The following is a 20,842-nucleotide window of genomic DNA, read 5'->3' on the forward strand; positions in this document are numbered from 1 at the left end:
TGCCTCTTTGTGCTCTGTGTGGCCGCCCAGCAAGTCTTCAAAGAACATCACTCCCTCCTTAGAAATTCCTCCCTTGGGACACCTGGGTGGCTCAGTGGTTGTGTGTCTGCCTTTGGCTCAGAGTGTGTTCCTGGGGTCCTGGGATCGAGTCCCACATCGGGCTCCCTGCATGGAGCCTGCTCCCCCCCCCCCCCCCCACCGCCCATGTCTCTGCTTCTCTTTCCATGTCTCTCATGAATAAATAAATAAAATCTTTAGGGTAAAAAAGAAAGAAATTCTTCCCATGTCCTTAACTTATTCACACCTCTTGGGCCACTGAGGCATTCACACTTTGGTGGTCTCAGTCTCCTCACTCACCTTCTAGAACACGTTCCCTTCCATCCTACTGCCAGGTGATAGTCTCTGAATACTACTGCCCCCAGGCTGCTTGTCCACTCAAGGCCTACAATGGCTCACAATGCCAGCACTCACCCTTGTGTGTGTGACATGCTTTATGGTCCTGGAAATACCTCTTTTCTCCCTCCTGCCCTCTACCACCCATAGCTACCTCCAATGCCCTCCCTACCCAGGCCCTTGTCTTCCTGGGCCAGCTTGCTCCGGGCTGACTCAGCATACTGTTTGCTGTCTCCTGGAACAGCACCATATCTCATTGTAACCCACCAGCCTGCACCCTTTGCTGTGTTCAGCACTCACAGGGGAATCTCCATCCTGCGGGACCCCTGGAAGTGCTCCATGGCCGGGCAGGGGCCCTGAGCTGTGAGACTGCCAGCCAAGGACTGGCAGAGAGGGGGCGTTGCAGGGAACATGAGGTCTGAAACTTGCTGTGGCAGAGGGTCAAGTGAGGAGACAAAGCCCTGCTCCAGCTTTCCTATGGTGACTTCAGCACTCAAGCCCAGTCTCCCTCTGGCCCTCCCCCAAGCTGCCTCAGAGCTTCCTCATTGATCGTCCACACCCCCACCTCCAGCATCGCCCGCTCTGTCACACTTCCCTCTATGCACCGTGATCCTTCTACACAATGCTCTGACTCATGAAACCTTCCATGACCTCTGCTGCCTAGATAGTCCACGCACCTTCACTGACTAGGCAGAGTCATTTACAGCTTGGCCTCTGGCTTCATCTTTGCCCCCAGCCTCCAGGGAGTCCTCCCATGGGTGCTCCCCAGCAACACAACACGGGTTGTCTCCAAAAAGGTCCACATTCCTGCTCCTGTCTCTGCCTAGTCTGCCAAACCCATCCTCAACCCCTGCCTCCCTCCCCTGCCAAACCCTCACCCCTCCCTAACTCCTACCTTGCACATTCTAAGTGGAGCCACACCTGACACCTTTTTCCAAACAGGCCTCTCCCTTCCCTCTGTACTTCCCTCCCCCTTCCTTCCTTCTTCCTTAGGACAGGGGGGCACTTAGCCTGTTCTGAGGAAGGCGTCTGCACATCTGGTGACCCATCCTCAGAAGGTGAGGCCCTCCCTAGAGAGTTGAGGCTGCCCTCCTTTGTCCAACAACCCAGCGAATACCCCGCACACATTTATGGAGCACACACTGCGCCAGTGTCCCTCATAAATATTTGCCAGATGAATACATGCACACACTCCCTTTGTTTCCTCATTTCACCCTTTCCTTTTCTTGGATCTTTTTTTTTTTTTTTTTAAGATTTATTTATTTATTTGAGAGAGAGAGAGAGCTGGGGGAAGCACAGAGGGAGAAAGAGAATCCTGAGCAGTCTCCCTGCTGAGCACAGAGTCTGATGCACTGCTCGATCCCAACACCCTGAGATCATGACCTGAGCTGAAACCAAGAGTCAGCCCCTTAACCGACTGAGCCCCCCAGGAGCCCCTCCTTGGGTGAGTTTTGGAGGGGAGCACTGTAGAGAAGACAAAATTGGGGGAACTCAAGCTTCCTGGGCAAAAGTCCTAAACTCCTTTGAGCAGGCACGTCAGATGCTGGGAGTGCATCACCTCCTGGTACGGAGGGGTGGGGGGAGCAGTGTTGTAGTCAAGTGGCCCCCGCCAGCACCTCCTGGTCATTCAGGAAAGGGTCAGTGGGCCATGGGAAGACCAGGCCTCCCTGTGTGGAGGGCAGTTCAGGCGGCTGTACCTGCCTAGACAAACGTGTGTGCCTCGTGTCTGTGCCATGTCCTCGTCCCCACAGTGTCAATAATGGCATGTGTATTGTTCTCAACAGAAGTTACTGTGTTTGTCAAGAGACTAAGAAGAAAGACATACCTTTCCAACATGGCAAAGGTAGGCTTCAGCCCGCAGGAAGGAGGGAATGAAGCTGTTTCCTGCAGTAAAAAGTGAAAGCTGCCGGTCTCCCCTGAGAGCAGGGGTAGCTCCCTTTGCAGGGAGGCTGTGTCCATCCATGCAGAGGGCAGAGGCAGACAGGAGGACCTTGTGGCTACTGATGGGAAGGCACAGTGCACCCCAAACTCAGCTAGAAGCCAATGCTCCTGCTCCCCTCCTGAGAAGCGTTCTCCCTGCAGGAGAAAAAGCAAAAGCAGGTCAACATTCTAAAGTTCCAGAGGAGGACCCCACAGAAGTGCTGACCAGGGCCAGCCAGTGGCAGAGGTGAAGGGGCATCGTAACAGAGCCTGGGACAGCCAGACAGAGCCCTTCACCCTGTGCGTGGCCCCATGGACTCTGGGTGTCTGGGCCTCCAGGACTCTCAGCTCTGACCTTTCCCCTCCTGGGTTATTTATGTAGCTTCAGTGTTAGAGGAAGGCAGAGAAGGGCTGAAAGAAAGGTTATATAATGCCGGCATTTGGCCCCTCAGCCGCCTGTTCTGAAATCCTGTGACACTAGATCAGGACAGCACTTAGACTGCTGCTCTGTTCCAAACCAATCCGGGCTCGGCAGGAGCTCTGCTGGGCCCTCCACTTACCCACCTCTTCCCCCCCAGCACAAAACTCCCTCTTGTCTTCACATTTCTTGGGGTTGTTTCCTGCCTATGTGCTTGCAGCCCATCCCATTCTCCAGCACTTTCTCATTTCTGTTTGGTCAACCGGTGACGGCCCCACAGCAAGGCCTCCATCCCAACCCCAGCCCAAGTGGCAAATTTTCTCTTTCTGAACACTGTTGCTTGGAAAATTTTACTCACACCCAGGGGCCCTCGGGGGTCCTCCCCTATCAGATGGAGGAGGTGGCTCTAGTGTCTGCTCCTTAGGCTGGTGTGAGGATGACCCACTGCCATCAGGCTGGTGTGAGGATGACCCACCCCATCTAGAGTCTGGATGGACTCTAGAAGTGTAAGGAATTGGGTTGCCCCTGTTGGACGGCTGAGGAAATCAGCTCCCAGCAGCTGAATTCATGGCCCAAACCTCCAAGAGGGAAGGACAGAGACAGTGTCTGGGGGCCCACAGCCACCGTCTGGATTAGGTCAAGTCATGTCTGCAGCACCACACTCTCCTTGGAGAACTTCAGGCAGAGCCTTTGTGCTCCTCTCTAGAGTAGTTCAGGTTCATGGAATGGGGTGCAGAGAATAAGAATCGGGGGAAGAAAAGCCACAGAGCCCCGAGAGCCCTGACCACATCTGCCTCTGAGCAGAAGGACTCCAAATGGTGATTTTTCAGACAGGCTGTTCTAGAATGTGTGCAATTCAAACATTTCAATTGTCATTTAAGATTCAGTTTTAAAGGATAATACCCAAATCCACTTGTCTTTCTCCTCAAAAAATAAAAGTTAAAATTTAAAAAATGGTCATTTGGAGAGGGGGATTAGGCAAAAGTCAAAGGACAAGACTTAATGAAGTATTACGCTTCTCCATTATCTTTAGACTATGAGAATGCTATTGGAAAATAACAGAAGAGTCCACATTTTGAAGTCAGATCTGCATGCCATCATCGATCAAGGCACTCTGGACCTCTCTAAGAAAGCCCTGCCCAGTACCCCGAGTAGCTCGGTTGACCTGGAGATGCACACGGAGATGAAATGTAATCTTCCTCCTGCGGCTTAAAGCATGTGGGGTCTATTTGGGGCTGGCGTGGCCATGAGTAGTTTATGAATTCTTAATAGAGGTAGAACCTACTTTACTCTTTGGTATGATGATTTATCTGCTCCCACATCTCATCCTGCAGGGGTGAGGAGCACCCAAGGGAACGTGCTCCGGGGCCCCCCCCGGGTCTGCCAGCAGTGCTGATACACGAATGTTGGATGGATGGACAGATGAGTTTGGTTATTGCTTCCCGGTATTTCTTTCTGGAAAAAAAAATCAATCTGGAGTGTCTCCTTTGGAAAAAACGTTTCCACGTCGATCTCGCACATGCAGATTCAGCAGTGTCTTTTTTTTTTTTTTTTTTTTTTTTACCTTTGTCTGAATTGGATTCAGTTAGCTCCCGGCCTGGCCAGCTTCTGCTCTCACTATTGTTAGCATCACCAAGTATTATTTTGAACAAGTTTAGCCGCGGTGCTCTTACCGTATTCCTCTGCTTTCCAAACAAGTGATATTAAGCAGGCCGATATTCCTGCCCTTTGCTATTTGATAGTTGTAATTATTTTTCAAGGGGAAAAAAAAAATCTCCCTTCCACAAAGGCTCAGCAAGCTGCCTGACAGCCCGGTTCTATCTCCCAGAAGCAAAGTGAGAGAAGTTGCTGTCCTCACTCAGTGGGGAGAAACTGGATGCTGATTGAGGAGGAGAGCTACAGAAGGTGCATGACCTCCTCCCCAGACGATGGGCAAATCTCTAGGCCTTTGGATGAGCGTTGCCAGGAGGGGGCTAAGAGGGCCCTGCTCCATTCGTGCCTGTTCCCAATGCTCCACCACGATGGCCTCACTCCCCCCTGCACCTGGCCCTGTCCTGATACACTTAACAGTGCATAGAGCTGCCTCCCCAGAACCTGTGGGCTTCTTCAGGTGTCAGCTGTGGCTCATTCATGTGTCGGCACATGGTAATACTTCCATACTTCATAACTAGATGAATACAGAGATTCAGTAGTACATAAATGAACCACAAATTATCCTGGCCTCTTTCTTTAACCTTGAAGTAGGGCCGACTTTGGTAGGATTGTACCAGTTATTAAAATATTTAAATAGGTCCATACTTGTTGGCTGGTCTCCTCTGCCCCTGTTGCCCTACTGTCCCAAATCCCAGCTCCTCCCCTCCCAAACCAGGAACGAGAAGGTAAATGCCTAACCTAGCAAAGCTTCAGAGATATGGATAAGTCATGCTCATTAGTAGGAGCCCAAAGGGCCCCCCTCCCAGGCTTATGGTTCTTCCCCAAACTCCAGGTGATTGCTCAAACCCTGCTCTTGCCCCCAGCCAGAGCCCAGGGAGCCCCAGGAGGGTATGAGGCCTCTCCCCAGATGCCTGCCCAGGGCTCCTGTGCTCCTGCTGGCGCTCTTGTGAATAAAAGAACTTCCAAGGGGGCACAGAGCCAGCAAGGAGACAGTATTCTGGTACCCACTGCTGACACCTAGCAGGCAAATGCTTGAGGTATCCCTGGAGGATCTTCCAGATGAGGCCTGGCCAGCCTCAGCAACCTACTTGGTTTTCTAAACTCTGCTTGGTACAGAGAGCTGCATGCAAAAAGGTGGGAGAGCCAAAGGCTATTCTTTGCTCAATGTTGCCCGAGAAGGTGGAGGACCCAAGTGCCAACATCACAAATGCTTGGGCTCCACCCTTCAGGTCTGTACTCACTGAGCCTGTAACCCCAGGCAAGGCACATCCTTCAGCAGCTTTGAGGTCCACCATTGGCTTAAAGGACATGAATAAACTACCCCTTTTGTGAAAACAGCAAGGGGAGGTGAGCTCATGTCTATATCATGCAATGAGCTCATCTGTAGCCAGGTTCTGTATAATTACAAGGTGTGGTTATTATTTCAAAATATTTTTTTTTCTATTTCAACAAGCGACAGAGGTGGTTCCTAAGAGGCAAGACCTTGTAACTCTGAACCAGCTGACCGCAGAAGTGACAAATACAGCTTTAGAATTCATCCTTTGTGTTCAAAAGCAGTGTGAGGCCCCAGGGAATTCCTTTGAACTGCAGGTCCAGTGTTGTGCCCAGGTTACCTAGTATACAAATACCTCCAGTAAAATCCTGCTACTTGGCTCACGGTCTTTTTGTTTCTTCTGTTTACAGGTTTAAGCAGTTTGATTGCTTTGCTGGGGACATCCACAGATCTCAGTGTATTCCTGAATTGTCTGTATTCAAATCTCCAAACATTTGTTCTTCAGGTACAAAACCATGATTTTTTTTTTTAAGGGAAGAAGGGGCTGTTGCTCATTCTAACTATGTTTTAGCACCAGTGCCCATGGCTTGATGAAATGAAAGAATTTTCTCTGGCTAGAAATGTATCAAGGCTGGTGCATATATTAAGAATAGGGAAGTAGGGATCCCTGGATGGTGCCCCGGTTTGGCGCCTGCCTTTGGCCCAGGGCGTGATCCTGGAGACCCGGGATCGAATCCCACATCGGGCTCCCGGTGCATGGAGCCTGCTTCTCCCTCTGCCTGTGTCTCTGCCTCTCTCTCTCTCACTGTGTGCCTATCATAAATAAATTAAAAAAAAAAAAAAAAAAAGAATAGGGAAGTAGTGTCTGACTCCTGTAGCAAGACAGGAATCAGAGGCTGGCACACACAGGCGTGTGTTTGTGGGTAAGCATGTGTAGCCTCAGGTGTGTGTACAAGTGAGCACATATATACAGGTGAGTTGGGTGACAGTGAATAAGCATGTGTGTGGGGGTGAGCATGAGTATGTAGGTGAGTGTGTGTGAGGGTGGCTGAGCATGTGTGTGGAGGTGAGCATGTGTATGCAAGGGTGTGTGCAAGTGAGCATGTGTGTGCAGATGAGCATGGATGAGTGTATGTGTACACCAAGCAAGAGTGTCTAGGGAAAAAAAAGGGGGGGGTTTTGTCTATTTGGGGAGAATGGTGCAGGTCTGGGTACTTTGCAGAACTATCCCAGTAGAGTGTCAGGCTTGATTTCATAAAATCAAAGACATATTGTTTTGGATACAGATGAGTTTGGTCCTTCTGGTCAGCTTGAAACTTGGGTGTTACTTGAATAGGGCTTTATTTTGGCTTGCTTGTCCTCCTCTTCTGCCTCAGCAGCCACATTGTAAGAGCTGAGAGTACCGCCAGAGAAAGCCACAGCACCCTTGCCCTGGTGGCCCACAGTGGGTGGTGGGCGAGGAGCTGGGGGCAATGCATTAAAACTTAGACCCAAACAAGGTAGCACAAGGCCGCCCCACCTTGAGGCATTATCCTCTGAAGGCTGGGGCCCTTCGGAAAGGCCTTGATGAGGGAGGTGGGATTTAAACAAGATGTGGGAGGTGAATAGGATTAAAACAATATTCTGAAAGGGAACAGCCCACATGAGACGGGCATGAGCAGAAGGAGCATATGGAAAAATGGAGGACATATTTCCTGAAGAAGAAGCAGATGTCTCTGGAACAGAAAGCAAAGACTTGGAGGGCCTGGACCAGAAACTCGACTTTGGGCTTTCTCTGTTAAGCCTCAGTCACATTTCTTTCTCTCCCGCTTCCTGCCCTGCCTGATCTTGTCTGGATGCCCATTGAAGAGAGAGGGCGCAGAAAAGACCTAAGGCCACAAAGACTGCGGGCAGCCGTGGGGTCACACGCCTCATTGAGAGAGATGAACCACAAAACTTTTCAGGAAGGAGCTTGAAAGTCAGTCCCAATCCTTGGCAGGGGTCTGTCCCCATTCTTTGCTTCTGGGTGATAATCACTCCAGATTCTGTATGGCTTTTATTCCTCCTCATTGGGCTTTGGCAAAGCTTATTTGTAACAGTGGTAAGCATGTGTCTAGGGTTGCGTTGCTGTGGAGACATGTATTCATTGGAAAGTTTCCTCCATAGAAGCCCTCAAGCCTCTGTCCCTTGTTTTGAGTATTCACGCCACCTCTGACTTCAACCAAGTTGTGTCTGAGACCACTGATGCCCCCCACCCCCGCCTGGGGGCAGCCCCAGAGGCTCGCCCTGTGTTGGGGCAGGACCCTCTGGATTTCCCCGGACTCCGCCCCCGTATCTTCACCCTTCACAAATGAGACATGTTAGAAAAATGGTGTATTTTGTAACCGTGCCTTCCAAGGGCTTGTTTTTGTACAACAGCCTGGCTGATAAAAAACAGACTAGTGTCAGTAAAATACTCAGACTGTTAGGACGTAAGCCCCGAGGCCTGCCGGAGATGACTCACGGCTTCAGCGGCTAGCATCTGGCAGCCGGCTAGCACCGGGGACAGTCGCCGGGGCTCGGGTCCCTCCCCCCCAGCTCCTGTGGGGTCAGACCGGGAGCGGCTTCGGGACTTGGGAACCTGAAGTGTCAGTGGGGTGGCGAGCAGAGCACCAGAGGGACACCCCAGGGCGTTCACGGTTTCCCCCTGGAGTCTGAAGGTTCGTGCAGAGAGCTGGTCACCCAGGGCTACTTTCCCTATTGCTTTTATTTTTTTAAGATCTTATTTATTTATGAGAGACACACACACAGAGAGAGAGAGACACAGGCAGAGGGAGAAGCAGGGAGCCCGATGTGAGACTCAGTCCTGGGTCTCCAGGATCACGCCCTGGGCTGAAGGCGGCGCTAAACCACTGAGCCACCCAGGCTGCCCTCTCGATGCTTTTAAAAAGTTATCCTTGAATGTGTTGAGCGGGGCTGGTCCTGGGAGGCCGGCTTTGGGTGGTCAGAAGCACTGGCCCGGGGCCCGGGGCGAGGGCGGCGGAGGGGGAGGTTAGGGTTAGAGCAGAGGGCATTCCCTCGGCTGCTCCCCCAGCCTGCGGGCCAGCGGCCGGTGGTCCCCAGGGCCCGGGAGACCCGGGACGGCTTCGGGGCGTTCACTCCCAGGCGCGGAGCCACAGATCCCGCGGCCCACGGCGAGCCTCAGCCCGGGGGGAGCTGCGCAGCCCGCGCGTGGAGGCGTCTCGCGGGTACCGGCTGCCCAGGCTGCCCCTCGCTGGCCGCCCGCGCGGGACCCTCCCGGCTCAGCCGTGCACGCGGCGCTGCGGCCAGCTCTGTGCTTTCCAAATTACCTTCGTCGTTAAGGGATTCTGTGCCGTCCCCCCAACCCCACGGGCCTCGGCAGGTGTGCAAGAGCCTCCAGCTCTCCTGATGGCATCCGGAGGCCGCTCCTGCAACCCTTCTCTGTGCGCCCCGCAGGTGACGCCTTCAAACAATCGTGTGGGATGAAAACAAAACAAAACAAATGTAGGCCAATTTCCCACCTCTTTTCTACTCTCCACCGACTTCAAAGGGTTCTGGCCTGGAATCATCTCCACAGGAGATGCCGGAGACCAGAAACAGGCCAGTGTGCCTCTGCCCCCGTCCCAGCCTGACCATTTCTTCCTCCTCCGCTCGGCCACCTGGGAGCATCTGTGCAGGGCAGCTGTGCGCACATGATCTTCTTGACTTGGTCATAAACCCCAGCATTTTTTTCCCCCTCACAAAAATGCAATAGCCAAGCAGAAACAAAGAAGAGTTTGTCCAATTGGCCGCCAGCTTCCAGCTACGATGGAATTTCCTTCTCACTGCGGTGAGCAAAGCCATGACCCTCTGCCACAGAGAGAGTTTCGGTAAGTCCAAGAATACCAAACAGTTTGTATTGAAAACTGCTATTAGGGCATAAGCATTTTCTGTGTTTCACATAGAATCCAATCACCTTCTTTTCTTTTCACCTGTGTATGTAAAATACAACATAGACACAAAAACCCTAATAATCGTTTTTTTAATGGCAACATGATAGCCCATCAAACAGCATGCTTCCCATTCCCATTCCATCCTGGTCGGATGCAGACAAAACTTCTCCTTGTTTCTGTTTTTGAATTGTGTGCTGGAGTGAGTGTGTTCAGAAAAGCACCCAGGGAGCTGATGGAGATGGAAAGGAACATGGGTTCCTTGGGGCACCCATATTTAAATTTCATGAATAATAGTCGATACAGTCATCATTTTATGCAGATAGTGGAAAGAGTGAAGCAGCATCCACTGCAAACTTTCTGGTCAAAGAGGTGGTCTTTCTCTGGGAAGGTCACCTCCACTGCATCTGTGGCAAAGATGCCGCATAGGAGAGCGGTAGCAAGGGCAGTTCACCCCTGAGCCTTCCAGCCTCATGGAAAGGATCGTTTATTCCCGTGGACATTTATTGTGTCCCTACAAAGTCCCAGGCACCTTCCGGGGCATTGCAGTGAGAGGATAAAGTCTCCACCCTGTGAGCTTGCAGGGTGAAGACTCCTGGCTCCAGAGAGCTGCCGGATGCCCTCACGCCAGGTAGGTGAAACCTATTGTGGCCCAGTTTTCCCAGTTTTACTCTGGAACTCGATCGAGAGTGGCTGCTGTAAGCTGCCATGTAGGTGACACCCATTGGTAATGAGACTCTCCCCTTTGATGAAGTCCAAAATGACTCTGCTTTATGCTAATGCTCTCCGGGAGCAAAGTGATGGAGCGCAATCACAGAAAGAAACCCAGCCCTGAAGCTCTTGCCCCCTCCCCCGACACAACCCCCGTAGGACATCCAAGAAAAGTGTTTGCATTGGTCTCTTCTCTTTACATAGTTAAATAGGCCAGGGGTTGCTGGTCAGGCTCATTCCAGACCAGGTCAGATCATCCCATCCCACCCAGATCCATCAAGGAAAAACAAACTCTGTATAAGGCTTTGAAATCGACAAAAGTTTGCTTGAAATGGACAAAAGGTTTTCAGCACACACTTCTGAGCTATCTCCACCTTTCATTGTGTTTGAGTTATTTTGCAACTCTCTAAATTATATCAATAACAATGCAAATGATTCTCCTCCAGGGAAATGCAAACTAGTTGTGTCAGGTGGATGCTATTAATTACTGCCCTGAGGACAGATCTGTTGGGCATCTTTGTGTGAATTCTTCACTGTCTATATATGTTTAGTGCTTTGAATTCTCCTTTGAACCAATTGCAACATTTTATTAATTCCTCTTTAATAAACGACTTACATAAGATCTTTGATGCAGGTTTATTTTATATCTGTAGAGAGCCACGGTTTTCCCTTCATTAAAAAAAGTATCTTTTAATGATAGCAATAAGCCAGGCCCCCCTCCCTGCTTTTCAGCTGAACATTAATTATCCTTCTTTCCTGGAAGACCAAAGACCTTGGGATTTGGAGCACTCAGCTGAGTCGCAGGCCCTCCTGTCTTCCCCACATGATGTCCCTGATGGCAGCCCTTGCAGGCGGGTGGGCAGGAGAGAATGTCAGCCAGCTTCCCTTCCCACTTCCCCCCCTCCAGGACAGGCACCCCACAGACTGCAACAGGGGAAAGGCGAGGCTGCATTTCCTGCCTCCCAACGCCAGCTGGCCTCCTCCATACTCTGCCTCCACGGCTTCTCCCAGCCTGTCCCTTGTGTGCTGTGTGCCAGCTGTGTGCCTTGTGTGCTGAGGGGCGCATTCCCCAGCTCTGGGAATAGCACCTCTTTCTCTGTAGGATTTGCTTATACTAGATGGGTTTTAAGTTCCCTTTCATGGCTCAGGCTATCTAGCTGTCTGTGCTTTCTGTCCAAAAGTCGCCTTGCTGGGGTTCACGGGTATGGAATGCCTGCCCAAGACCCACCCCCCACCCCCCGCAAGGATTTGCTAAAGGACTGAGAAGGGCCCCATACACAGGAGTTAAAAGCTCCAGAAAAGTTGGTAATTCCACCATGATCTGTTTATTTGTCCATCTGCCTATCTAATTATTCATTTGGGGGTTGTTATTTCAATGTAGGCTCCTGGCATCTGTTTCATTTGCTGCTTTTGGAATTTGTAACTCATATACTTCAGTCACGCATAGAAGAGGAAGAGGAGGACGACGACGTGGGAAATCTCAAGGAAATGCTACCAGATGACCAGTCTCTTGTCCAGCCAGACCAGGCACCTTTCCACCCTCCAGATTCTTCGCCAACTCAGGAGTATGACAGCCCAAGTGTGGATCCACACCGGGTGACCCTGAAACACATGGGCCAGAGCCGATATCCTGTGGGTGTGAGCAGTGTGGTTCTCAGGGTCCTGGGCTTCCTGGTGGACACTGACACAGGCAATAAGGTACAGATACAGGGGCCCTGGCTTCTGCAGTCTTTGCAAAGGAAGCAAGAACCATTGTTATAGGATTTTTGTCCCATTAGTGCCCAGGTTCTTGGTCATGCCACTTCGGAGAATGAAGAGGTAGACCAGATGAAGAGTGGTGGGCTGCAAAGCAAAGTTTATTGGGCAAGAGTATAAAGCTCCCCTAGAGGGAGGGGAGCCTGAGTGGGTTACCCTCGGAATTTCTAAGTTTAAGGGGTTTTATGAGCTCTTTTGCAGAACTTTCTTAAGCAGTCAAGGTATGCTGAGTCATGCCAATCAGGGCTTTGGTCACTTATCTGTCTACCCATTTGGTTAATGTCCATGTGCTGATGGTCTTGTTTTGTTGACATCTGGGGGCTTGAGTCTTCACTGCCCCTTGCCCGTGATATTGACAAATGCTTTGTGGTTAATTGTCTTGTTTTAGGACATTTTGCAGAAGTTAGTTCTCTGCAAGGCCTGCAAAGCAGATTGTCAATGCTGTTTTATTTTAGCTGTCCTGACTCCCTATTTTCTTGTTGGGGACCCTGGCCCTGACTACCCACCTGGTCAGCTAACTCCTAACACTATCATATGGTTAGGAAACCCATAAAGAAAAAAAAAAGAAAGAAAAAGAAACCCATAAAGATCACTTTGTCCAAACAATGATACACAATTCTAGATTTATCTTTGCTTTGGGAGATTTTGCCAGAGGTGATTATAGTAGCTTATCTGTTGATCACTGGTCGGCTCAAGTTTGTGGTGCATAGATAGGTACCTGGCACACTTAGAGGTATGGAAGATTTGGATGGCCTTGTCTTTCCAGAGCTTACCAGGCATGGTAAGACTAACTGAGCTAACTCAACTAAGACATAAGCGCTGAAAGCACGTCTGGTGTTTTGGACTTTGAAAAGATAGAATTGTGTTATCTCTTCAAAGATGTAAGAATGAGAATTGCTGGGGCACCTGGGTGGTTCAGCCTGTTAAACGTCTGACTGTTGATTTCAGCTCAGGTCATGATCTCAGGGTTGTGAGATTGAGCCCTACATCAGGCTCCATGCCAGGTGTGGAACTTGCTTAAGATTCTTTCTCTCAAAAAAAAAAAAAAAAAAAAAGATTCTTTCTCTCTTTCTCTGCCCCTCCCCACTCTAAAAAAAAAAAAAGATTCTCTATCTCCCTCTCCCTAAGCCCCTCCCCTGTCCCTCTCAAAAAAAAAAAAAAAAAGGTATTGCTATTTATCTAACACCCACTACACACCCTTTATATACACTATCTCGAAACCATACAGTCCTGTGGAATATTTGTTGCTATCACTGTCATGCCATGGCTGAGGTAACTGAGGCTCGGAGAAGCTAAGTGATTTGCACAAAGTCACGCAGCACTAAATAATGAAATAGAGATTGGAGCCCTGGCCTGCCTATTCTCCAATCCATTCTTCTCCCATAACACAAGATCAGAAGAAGGTGATCCATGCCCCCAGAAGATTATGACACGGGTTGCAGATGTGCAGGGGGCCTTGAGTGCCAGAAAGAGGAGCCAGACTGATGGAACAAGCCGCCAAAACTACTCTGCTGACTGAGGAAGCAGGGATGGCTGGTGTAAAGACAATTGTCTTAGTACTAATTTCTAAAACTTCTATACACGTTTGGAAGTTTAGCCACTTTGCATACTATTTCTATTGCACCCTCAAGTTCCTTCCCCTTTGGGAAAGATGAGGAGTTGAGCTGAGTAGGAGACCCAGGCAGAGGCATTGCCCTTCACCTGAGTTACAGTGGTCTTGACCATGGGACTGAGTCATAGCCTGAAGCTGTTCGTGCCCTCCCAGTCAGTCATCACAATAACCAGAACCTTCCAGGGACCTTTTCTTCCTAAACAAACTCTCGTTCCAAGTATTCCAGAGTGCAGAGAACCTTGTGTGTGTGTTTTTTTTTTAAATAAAGATTTACTTATTTATTTTTAGAGAGACAGAGAGAGAGAGCTCTCGCTCTCTGGGGAGAAGGGGAAGGGACATAGGGAGAAAATCCACAAGCAGACTCCCCGCTGAGTGGGGAGCCCGACAAGGAGCTCGATCCCAAGACCCTGGGATCATAACCTGAGCTATAACCAGGAGTTAGGCACTTAACCAACTGAGCCACCCAGGCACCCCCAGAGAACCATGTTATTGAGCAAAGTGTGGATGGAACACCATACTAGACAAAAATAATATGAGCAGGAGCAAAAGAAATGCATCTCAGGTTTATAAATTCTCTGCCTTTGGTCTTTGTTTTCTTACTTTGCAATAGTAAGTTCATATATCCAGCTGCCTTTGATGCTGTTGGTGAAGGAGATTCAGATGTGTGTCAAAAAATAAGAAACTTCCCCTGTGAGTGTGTATGTGAAGCAGATATGCCGAATAGGGATGAAATAGTGATATAGTGACATACTTGCCTCAAATCAGGGACCCAGTGGCAGGGACCCCCTTAGGAGAGGAATAGCCAGGGACAGTTAAGACATCACTCATGAGCTAGTATTTCAGGGCTGTTGTCAGAAGGCTCAGTTCAGATCCATTGGCCAGGCTGTGCCCAGGGGCATGTCTCTCCCGGCACCCTGACCCTCTGGATGATGTGCCCTGTCCTGACAACAGGGTCCCACAAGGGCTGGCCAGTAGGAAGTCTGCCTGAGTACACTTTGGAACATTCTATGGAACTCTAACAGGACAAGCAATTGTACTAGACACTCATTTCCAAGTGTGTACATCTCTCTACTCCCTGGCTGGGGAGAGAACTAGGACTATAGATAATCTGACATGCCCCTTGATCACCAAGATAACTGGGAGTAAATTTTCACTTCTTTGGCCACAGCTGGAAGCTGCTGGAGAGCAGACACTGTCAGCTCCTTATGCTGGGCATTTAAATGCATCATTTCAGCAACTCAAGATGTGCCATCATTGCCTCCATTTCGCAGGTAGCATAACTGAGCTCATGAGGTGTCAAGTAATGTTCCTAAGGTCACCTCACTAGTAATTGACAGAGCAGGGAGTCAAACCTTTGTAGATCTCCTTGCAAGACCATCATTTTCTAGCACTTTCTCTCTCCCCAGAAGATGCTACTATGTGCTTTAAGTCCAAAAGCGGTGATTCAAGAATAAATAAAAAATACCTTCAAGTCTGAAGATTTGGGAATTTAAGTGGGAAATTCTATGTACATTAACTTCCTGGGTTCAAATGCCCCATCTTCCACCTCTTAGCTGAGAACCTTGTGCAAGTTGCTTAATTTATCTGTTCCTCAGTTTCCCTATCTACAAAATGGGAATAATAATATCTAATCCCATAGGGCTGTTATGAAATTTAAATAAGTCAATCGTTACAAAATTCTTGAACATAGTAATTACCCATAACCATTAGTCGTCATTATTATTTCGCCGAAGAAACCTAATCTGAGTGCCTTTCCATTGACACTCCACCCAATCTCCTAGCAACTCCAAAGTTCATTGCAGTGGGGTTTGACCTATATTTAATTGGTGGAAACAATAGAGAAAAACATTAAATACTTAATTGAACTACATCATAAAGCAATACAGGCAGATGAATGTCAGATAATCCAAGGTAATATGCATTAGAGATTAATTAAACCTGCTTCTGTTTGTGCATGTCTGCTGAATTAGCTATAATGACTTAAACACTCTAACACCAAAAAGTTACGCTCATCTAATTTTTATTGCATTCATTATTCAGCATTTGCACTCATCATCAACAAAAAAGCACACCCTCTGTGTCCCATACGCATTCATCTGCCACGAGTTAACGCCTCATTCCGCGGTACATCTGTGGCTTCCTCATTCTTTGAACAATTTAGTGCTGCCCTGCACCTATGATAACGTCCGAAGTCAGCATTCTGGACTTGCATATCCATCTGTCACTCTTCTACATTCCAACAACATTCAAGATAGGAAGGTGCCAAGGAGTCTTTAAGAATAAAGTAAAAAATCATACTGATATTAAATAAGAAATATTCTTTTTAAAAACATACCACACGGAGGCACCTGACTGGCTCAGTTGGTAAATCATGTGGCTCTTGATCTCGGGGTTGTAAGTTGAAACCCCACATTGGGTGTACAGATCACTTAAAAATAAAAAAATATATATTTAGAAATAAAAAATAAAATAAATAACATACTAAACATTTTTCACTTTAGGGTATATACTCAAGGATTAAAGCATGGCAAAAATATTTAAAAACAAATGACTCTTTAGCTATAGGACAAAGGTAAAGACGATTTTTTTGAGAGGGAAGAGAAACATCCTCTCATTGGGTGGTGATGGTTATTGTCAAATTTAGCGAGAAAGAATGAAAAATAATTTCACTAACCTTGCATTTGAAGTTGTCTTGTGCACATCCTTGTCAAAATGTATTCACTTCTGGGGAGTGAAGGAGGTTATCGATGAAATCACACCAAGAAAATATGTCTCTATCAGTTTAAAAGTAATCATGTCCAAGGATTTACTAATCTTCCAAGTACCACTGGAGTTAAGGGAAAGGAGGCATATTATCCTTGTTTCTCTGATAGCAAGGCCAGCTCAGGCAAGTTAGATGCCTTATCCAAGAGCAGGCACTAAGCTAACATCAGAATCTGTGAATCTCTCAAATCTATTAGTACCTAGGAGTGTTAATTTAATCAATGACTTTTTTCATGCCCCCCCCCCCCCCCCCGCCATCCCTTATCTATTGGTATGTTTGATGGATGGTGGAGGGAGGATCTATGTGGGAATTTGAGCCAAGAATACAGGGATTGGTATCCATCTGGAAGGCAGCCGAAGCGATGAGCTTTTCAGCCACCTGGAGCCCCATGGACATTTCACAGGTTCCTTTCTGACAATGGATCCACACTCCCCCGTGTCTTTAATAGCAGAGTATTGGTTTGATCTCTGCTCCTCCCAAACAACTGCAGGCCTGCTCCTTTTCCTAAAGAGAGCCCACCTGCCTCCCCTCCCCGTGGCCCCTCTCTCTTGCACCATCCCAGGGATGAGACTCCTTCCCTGAAGTCCTCACCAGGCCTTGAAGATTCCTCAGAGAAATTAGGACCTCATGTAGTAGGAATAAATAAGGCACAAGCTTGCGGTTTAGGTGGGTTGAGGGCATGGTAGAAGGATACAAGTGGTGGGTCCTGCAACAGGGAGTAACTTCTCTTTTTATCTTTCCCTGCCGTTTAAACATTTCCCCCTTGCAGCTCATCCAGGTATTACTAGAAGACAAGGCCACGGAAAGCACTGTCAAACTCAGCCTTCCTGTGGGACAAGAAGCCCTTGTGACCCTAAAAGATGGACAAAAATTTGTAATTCACATATCAGATGTACCCCCAAAGCTCTGAAAATATTTTTTTTCAGGGAAAGCAATGCTAATATATAAGGTTATTATTTGAATAGGACATGAGAAGACAGATTTTTCACTCTTAAAAATATATTAAATGAGAAAAAATAAAGATATATTAAATGCTAAAGCTTTTATATTGATTAGAAAGAAGATTTTCTGTACATGGGAGAGGTAGCATTGTCTGTTTTGTGTTTGTATTTCAAGGAGCCAGTTTTGATGAATCTCATAAACTGATTTGGAGAATAATTGTTGCTTCTGTTGCTTTTCTTTAGGGATTTTTGAGTATGTTTGTTGGGGACTTAACAGAAGAGAAATTTGAGAAATCTTGTTGGGAGGAGAGAAATGGATAGATCTCTAGAGAAAGATAAAGTTTGAAGGACACAAACTGATACAAGCAATAGAATGCCAATGGTAACATTTTTCTTCCCCTTGCAGAAAGATCCCCTCAGGCAGTGAGGAACAGGCAAAATGCAATTTGAACCCACCGTTAGGCTTACACAGTGGTCCACTAAGAATATTCGTAAGGTGAGGTGGAATTGTGAAAGCAGTAGTGTCTGCAACAAATGATGTCCTGCTTTGAATCACTTTTCATTCCTCTCTGTTGCAAAATCCTAAGGAATGCTGAAACTAAGAATAGATCCCTGTTAAACCAGATCAATTTTTATATAACCGATTATAATATTTAAAAGGAATTTAACAATTCATGCTCAACATGATTTCTGGTGTAAGTGGAGAGAAGAGAGAATATTTTATTGATCTCATATTATTTAAGAAATGAGTTAGGTTTCCCTAAATGCTTGGAAGTTTTAAAGAAACCTAAGAACTATATGTCACGAGATCCATTAAGAATTCTTCATCTTTATAGTTAAAGAAGTAATCATATTTCAGGGCCCTCCCCCCCCCCACCTTTAATATGTTACCTCATTCCTTAAGCTCTCTGGGAGGGGTTGTCTATCAAAGAATAACTCAGAGATACTCCTTTGTTCACTGTTCAATAACTTAGCATATCATTTGTTTGCTCACATGTAAGTAAAAGGATGGGAGACTGAGTGAAGAAACAAAGGTAACAACAAGATGTATCAGTCTGGGAACAGTGAATTTTGTTTGCATATTTTGGGGTAAACTGATAAGCTGAGAACTAGCAGAGGACATTCTTTCCTTGAAAAAGCCAACCAGGTTTGTCAAAGGCAACAATCTGAATTGTTTATCTCTAGGGTTAGAAGTTAGGGTAGGGGATGGAGGTGGGTTGTAAGAAAGAAGAGAAGAAGGGGTTTCTGGGACCCTCATAGAGTCTCCAGTTCCTGGCTGGGGTGGGGGGTGGCCGTACAAGTGTGTTCACCTTGTGAAAAAGGGTCACAAAGTTTGTGGTTTGATTTGATTACTTTTCTGCTTTATATTATATCCGAAAATGTTTTTTTAAAAATAGAAGGCATTACATACATAATGGGGATCGTTTTGGAAGTTTCTGGTGGGAGAATGGCTAAGAAGCACACAGGAGTTCAAGAGACAGTGAGCCATGTTGGAAAGCCACCAGGGCCCATGAGTCCTGATACGAAAATGGAACCGCACCTGCCCTGCACATCTGTGTTTTTCCCTCTCAGTCTACCCCTTGTGAGCTGAGGCAGGAGGCCGAGCAAGGAAGCTGAGAATCTAACCACATCCACCTCCCTCAAGACCCAACAGAGTTCTCAGCCAGGAGAGAGGAGAAGCTCTTATCCTTAATAAAGTTTGACATTTGGGTTATTACACTGGATCGGACATTCTAATTACTCAACAGAGAGGGTTCTTGTTTCATTCATGGCAAATTATGCTCAGAGACCAAGATTGTCTTTGCCAATAACTCATTTAACGGAAGTTCACTGCGGGAATTATAATTTATAATAATAATATGTCACAAGCCAGCAGCATCCAGGATAATGTCTCTTCATGAGCCAATAAAGAAATAACATACTCCAAACCAGTAATAGATTAATTACACTACTGTTCCAGGCAAAGGGGAGATGAAAGATATAAAATCCAAATTTAATTGAGGTGTGCCTTTCCACAAGTTGGTTCTCAGAAGAGTCAGCTTCGCCAACCAAGAGCTGAGGGCCAGCTGCCAGCACAGATTGAAGGCGCCTTGTCCCTGGAGCACCTTGCTAGCAGAGCGGAAGCGCTGGTGTTGGTGGGGAAGAGGATCCCCTTCAGGGGGCCACTGCATGGTTTGCACCACAGCCAACAAGGAGTAGCCTCACCACGGCAGGAGCTACTGTCCCAAGGTCTTCAAAGAGCTATCTAGACCGCCAAAGAGCAGCCCTGCCTGGACAGAACACTCTGGTAAGGCTTCACAGATTCTTGGTATCTGTAAGCACTCAGCACAGCAGCTTTGTGACGTCCTTCATACATGGCCACCCGAATGTAAACAAAGTCACCCTTAGATCCAGACAACCTCACTTAACCATGAAGAAGTGGATTTGAAATCATGGCAGCGCTTACGATTGAAAGTGACGGGTGGTCTATGATGTGAACGTGAACATGAGCATAAATAGGACCTCCCTCTGGCCCCTTCCCCAAACCTGGGTTTTTATCAAAGAGCCAGAAATAATTTACAGAGCGAGTGGCAAAGACTGTTTCCTGCTTGCACCATCTATCACTTCACGATTGCGGCCTGACTAAGCCTTAATGGCTTCAAACAGCCACAATGTGTGTATTATTCCCCCCACGGGTCCTCAGGTTGTTTGGACGGTTATGCTGATCTGGGCTGGACCCCGTGAACCTTGGCTGGACTCACTCAGCCATCTACCACAGAGGCAGTAATATTTCCTGAAACAGTCATTTGAAATAGAAATAATAATGAGCCCCCTGTACAAACAGAAATCTTCCCAGGGCCCATCACTAGTGTCAATATGGTGCTTGCAGAAAGAGAAGCACATCAAATAGTACATAGATCTTGGAACATAAAACTGTACCCACAGTGATGTTAAATTGGAAGGGGGGATCCCTGGGTGGCTCAGCGGTTTAGCACCTGCCTTCGGCCCAGGGCATGATTCTGGAGTCCCGGGATCGAGTTCCGCATCAGGCTCCCTGCATGGAGCCTGCTTCTCCTTCTGCCTGCCTGTGTCTCTGCCTCTCTCTCTGTGTCTCTCATTAATAAATAAGTTAAAAATTTAAAAAAAAATTGGAAGCCCACCAACATTCTGGCAACAGACAGATCTCGCAAACACAGGCATTTGATCTAAAATGTATAGTGATGTGTTCCAAAATTATTTGTCATATGTATTCTTTTTCATGTGCTACTCTTTAAGCATCGGGGATCATCATGGAACTAACAGGCAAATCCCTGCTCCTCGTGGGCTTATATTCCTGGTAGAAGACCAACACCAAACTAATCAACAGAAGTCTGATATCTTAGGTAGCTATCACTATTACCTAGTATAATAGTTAAAATAACACACAATAATGGAGATAATGATGGGGAGGCAGGTGTTGCTTCTTACAGGGTTCTCAAGCACAAGGTGTAATTTGAAAAGAGATCTGAAGAAAG

At 47.5% G+C, this 20,842-nt stretch overlaps 1 protein-coding gene across 1 annotated transcript in view; it reads left to right on the forward strand.

Annotated features, from left to right (window-relative positions):
- The window catches only part of RFX8 (regulatory factor X8), a 237,595-nt gene extending 220,030 nt beyond the window's left edge, over positions 1-17,565 (forward strand). Inside the window, 7 exon segments of the mRNA XM_072741451.1 lie at positions 2,178-2,236; positions 3,765-3,921; positions 6,068-6,162; positions 9,391-9,505; positions 11,658-11,974; positions 17,177-17,302; positions 17,305-17,565. Of these exon segments, the coding sequence (XP_072597552.1) occupies positions 2,178-2,236; positions 3,765-3,921; positions 6,068-6,162; positions 9,391-9,505; positions 11,658-11,974; positions 17,177-17,302; positions 17,305-17,355 (920 nt within the window). The 3' untranslated portion in view covers positions 17,356-17,565.
- Positions 17,566-20,842: the final 3,277 nt, after the last annotated feature.

This window comes from Vulpes vulpes, chromosome 16 (assembly GCF_048418805.1).
Source record: "Vulpes vulpes isolate BD-2025 chromosome 16, VulVul3, whole genome shotgun sequence".
In the NCBI taxonomy this organism is placed as follows: domain Eukaryota; kingdom Metazoa; phylum Chordata; class Mammalia; order Carnivora; family Canidae; genus Vulpes; species Vulpes vulpes.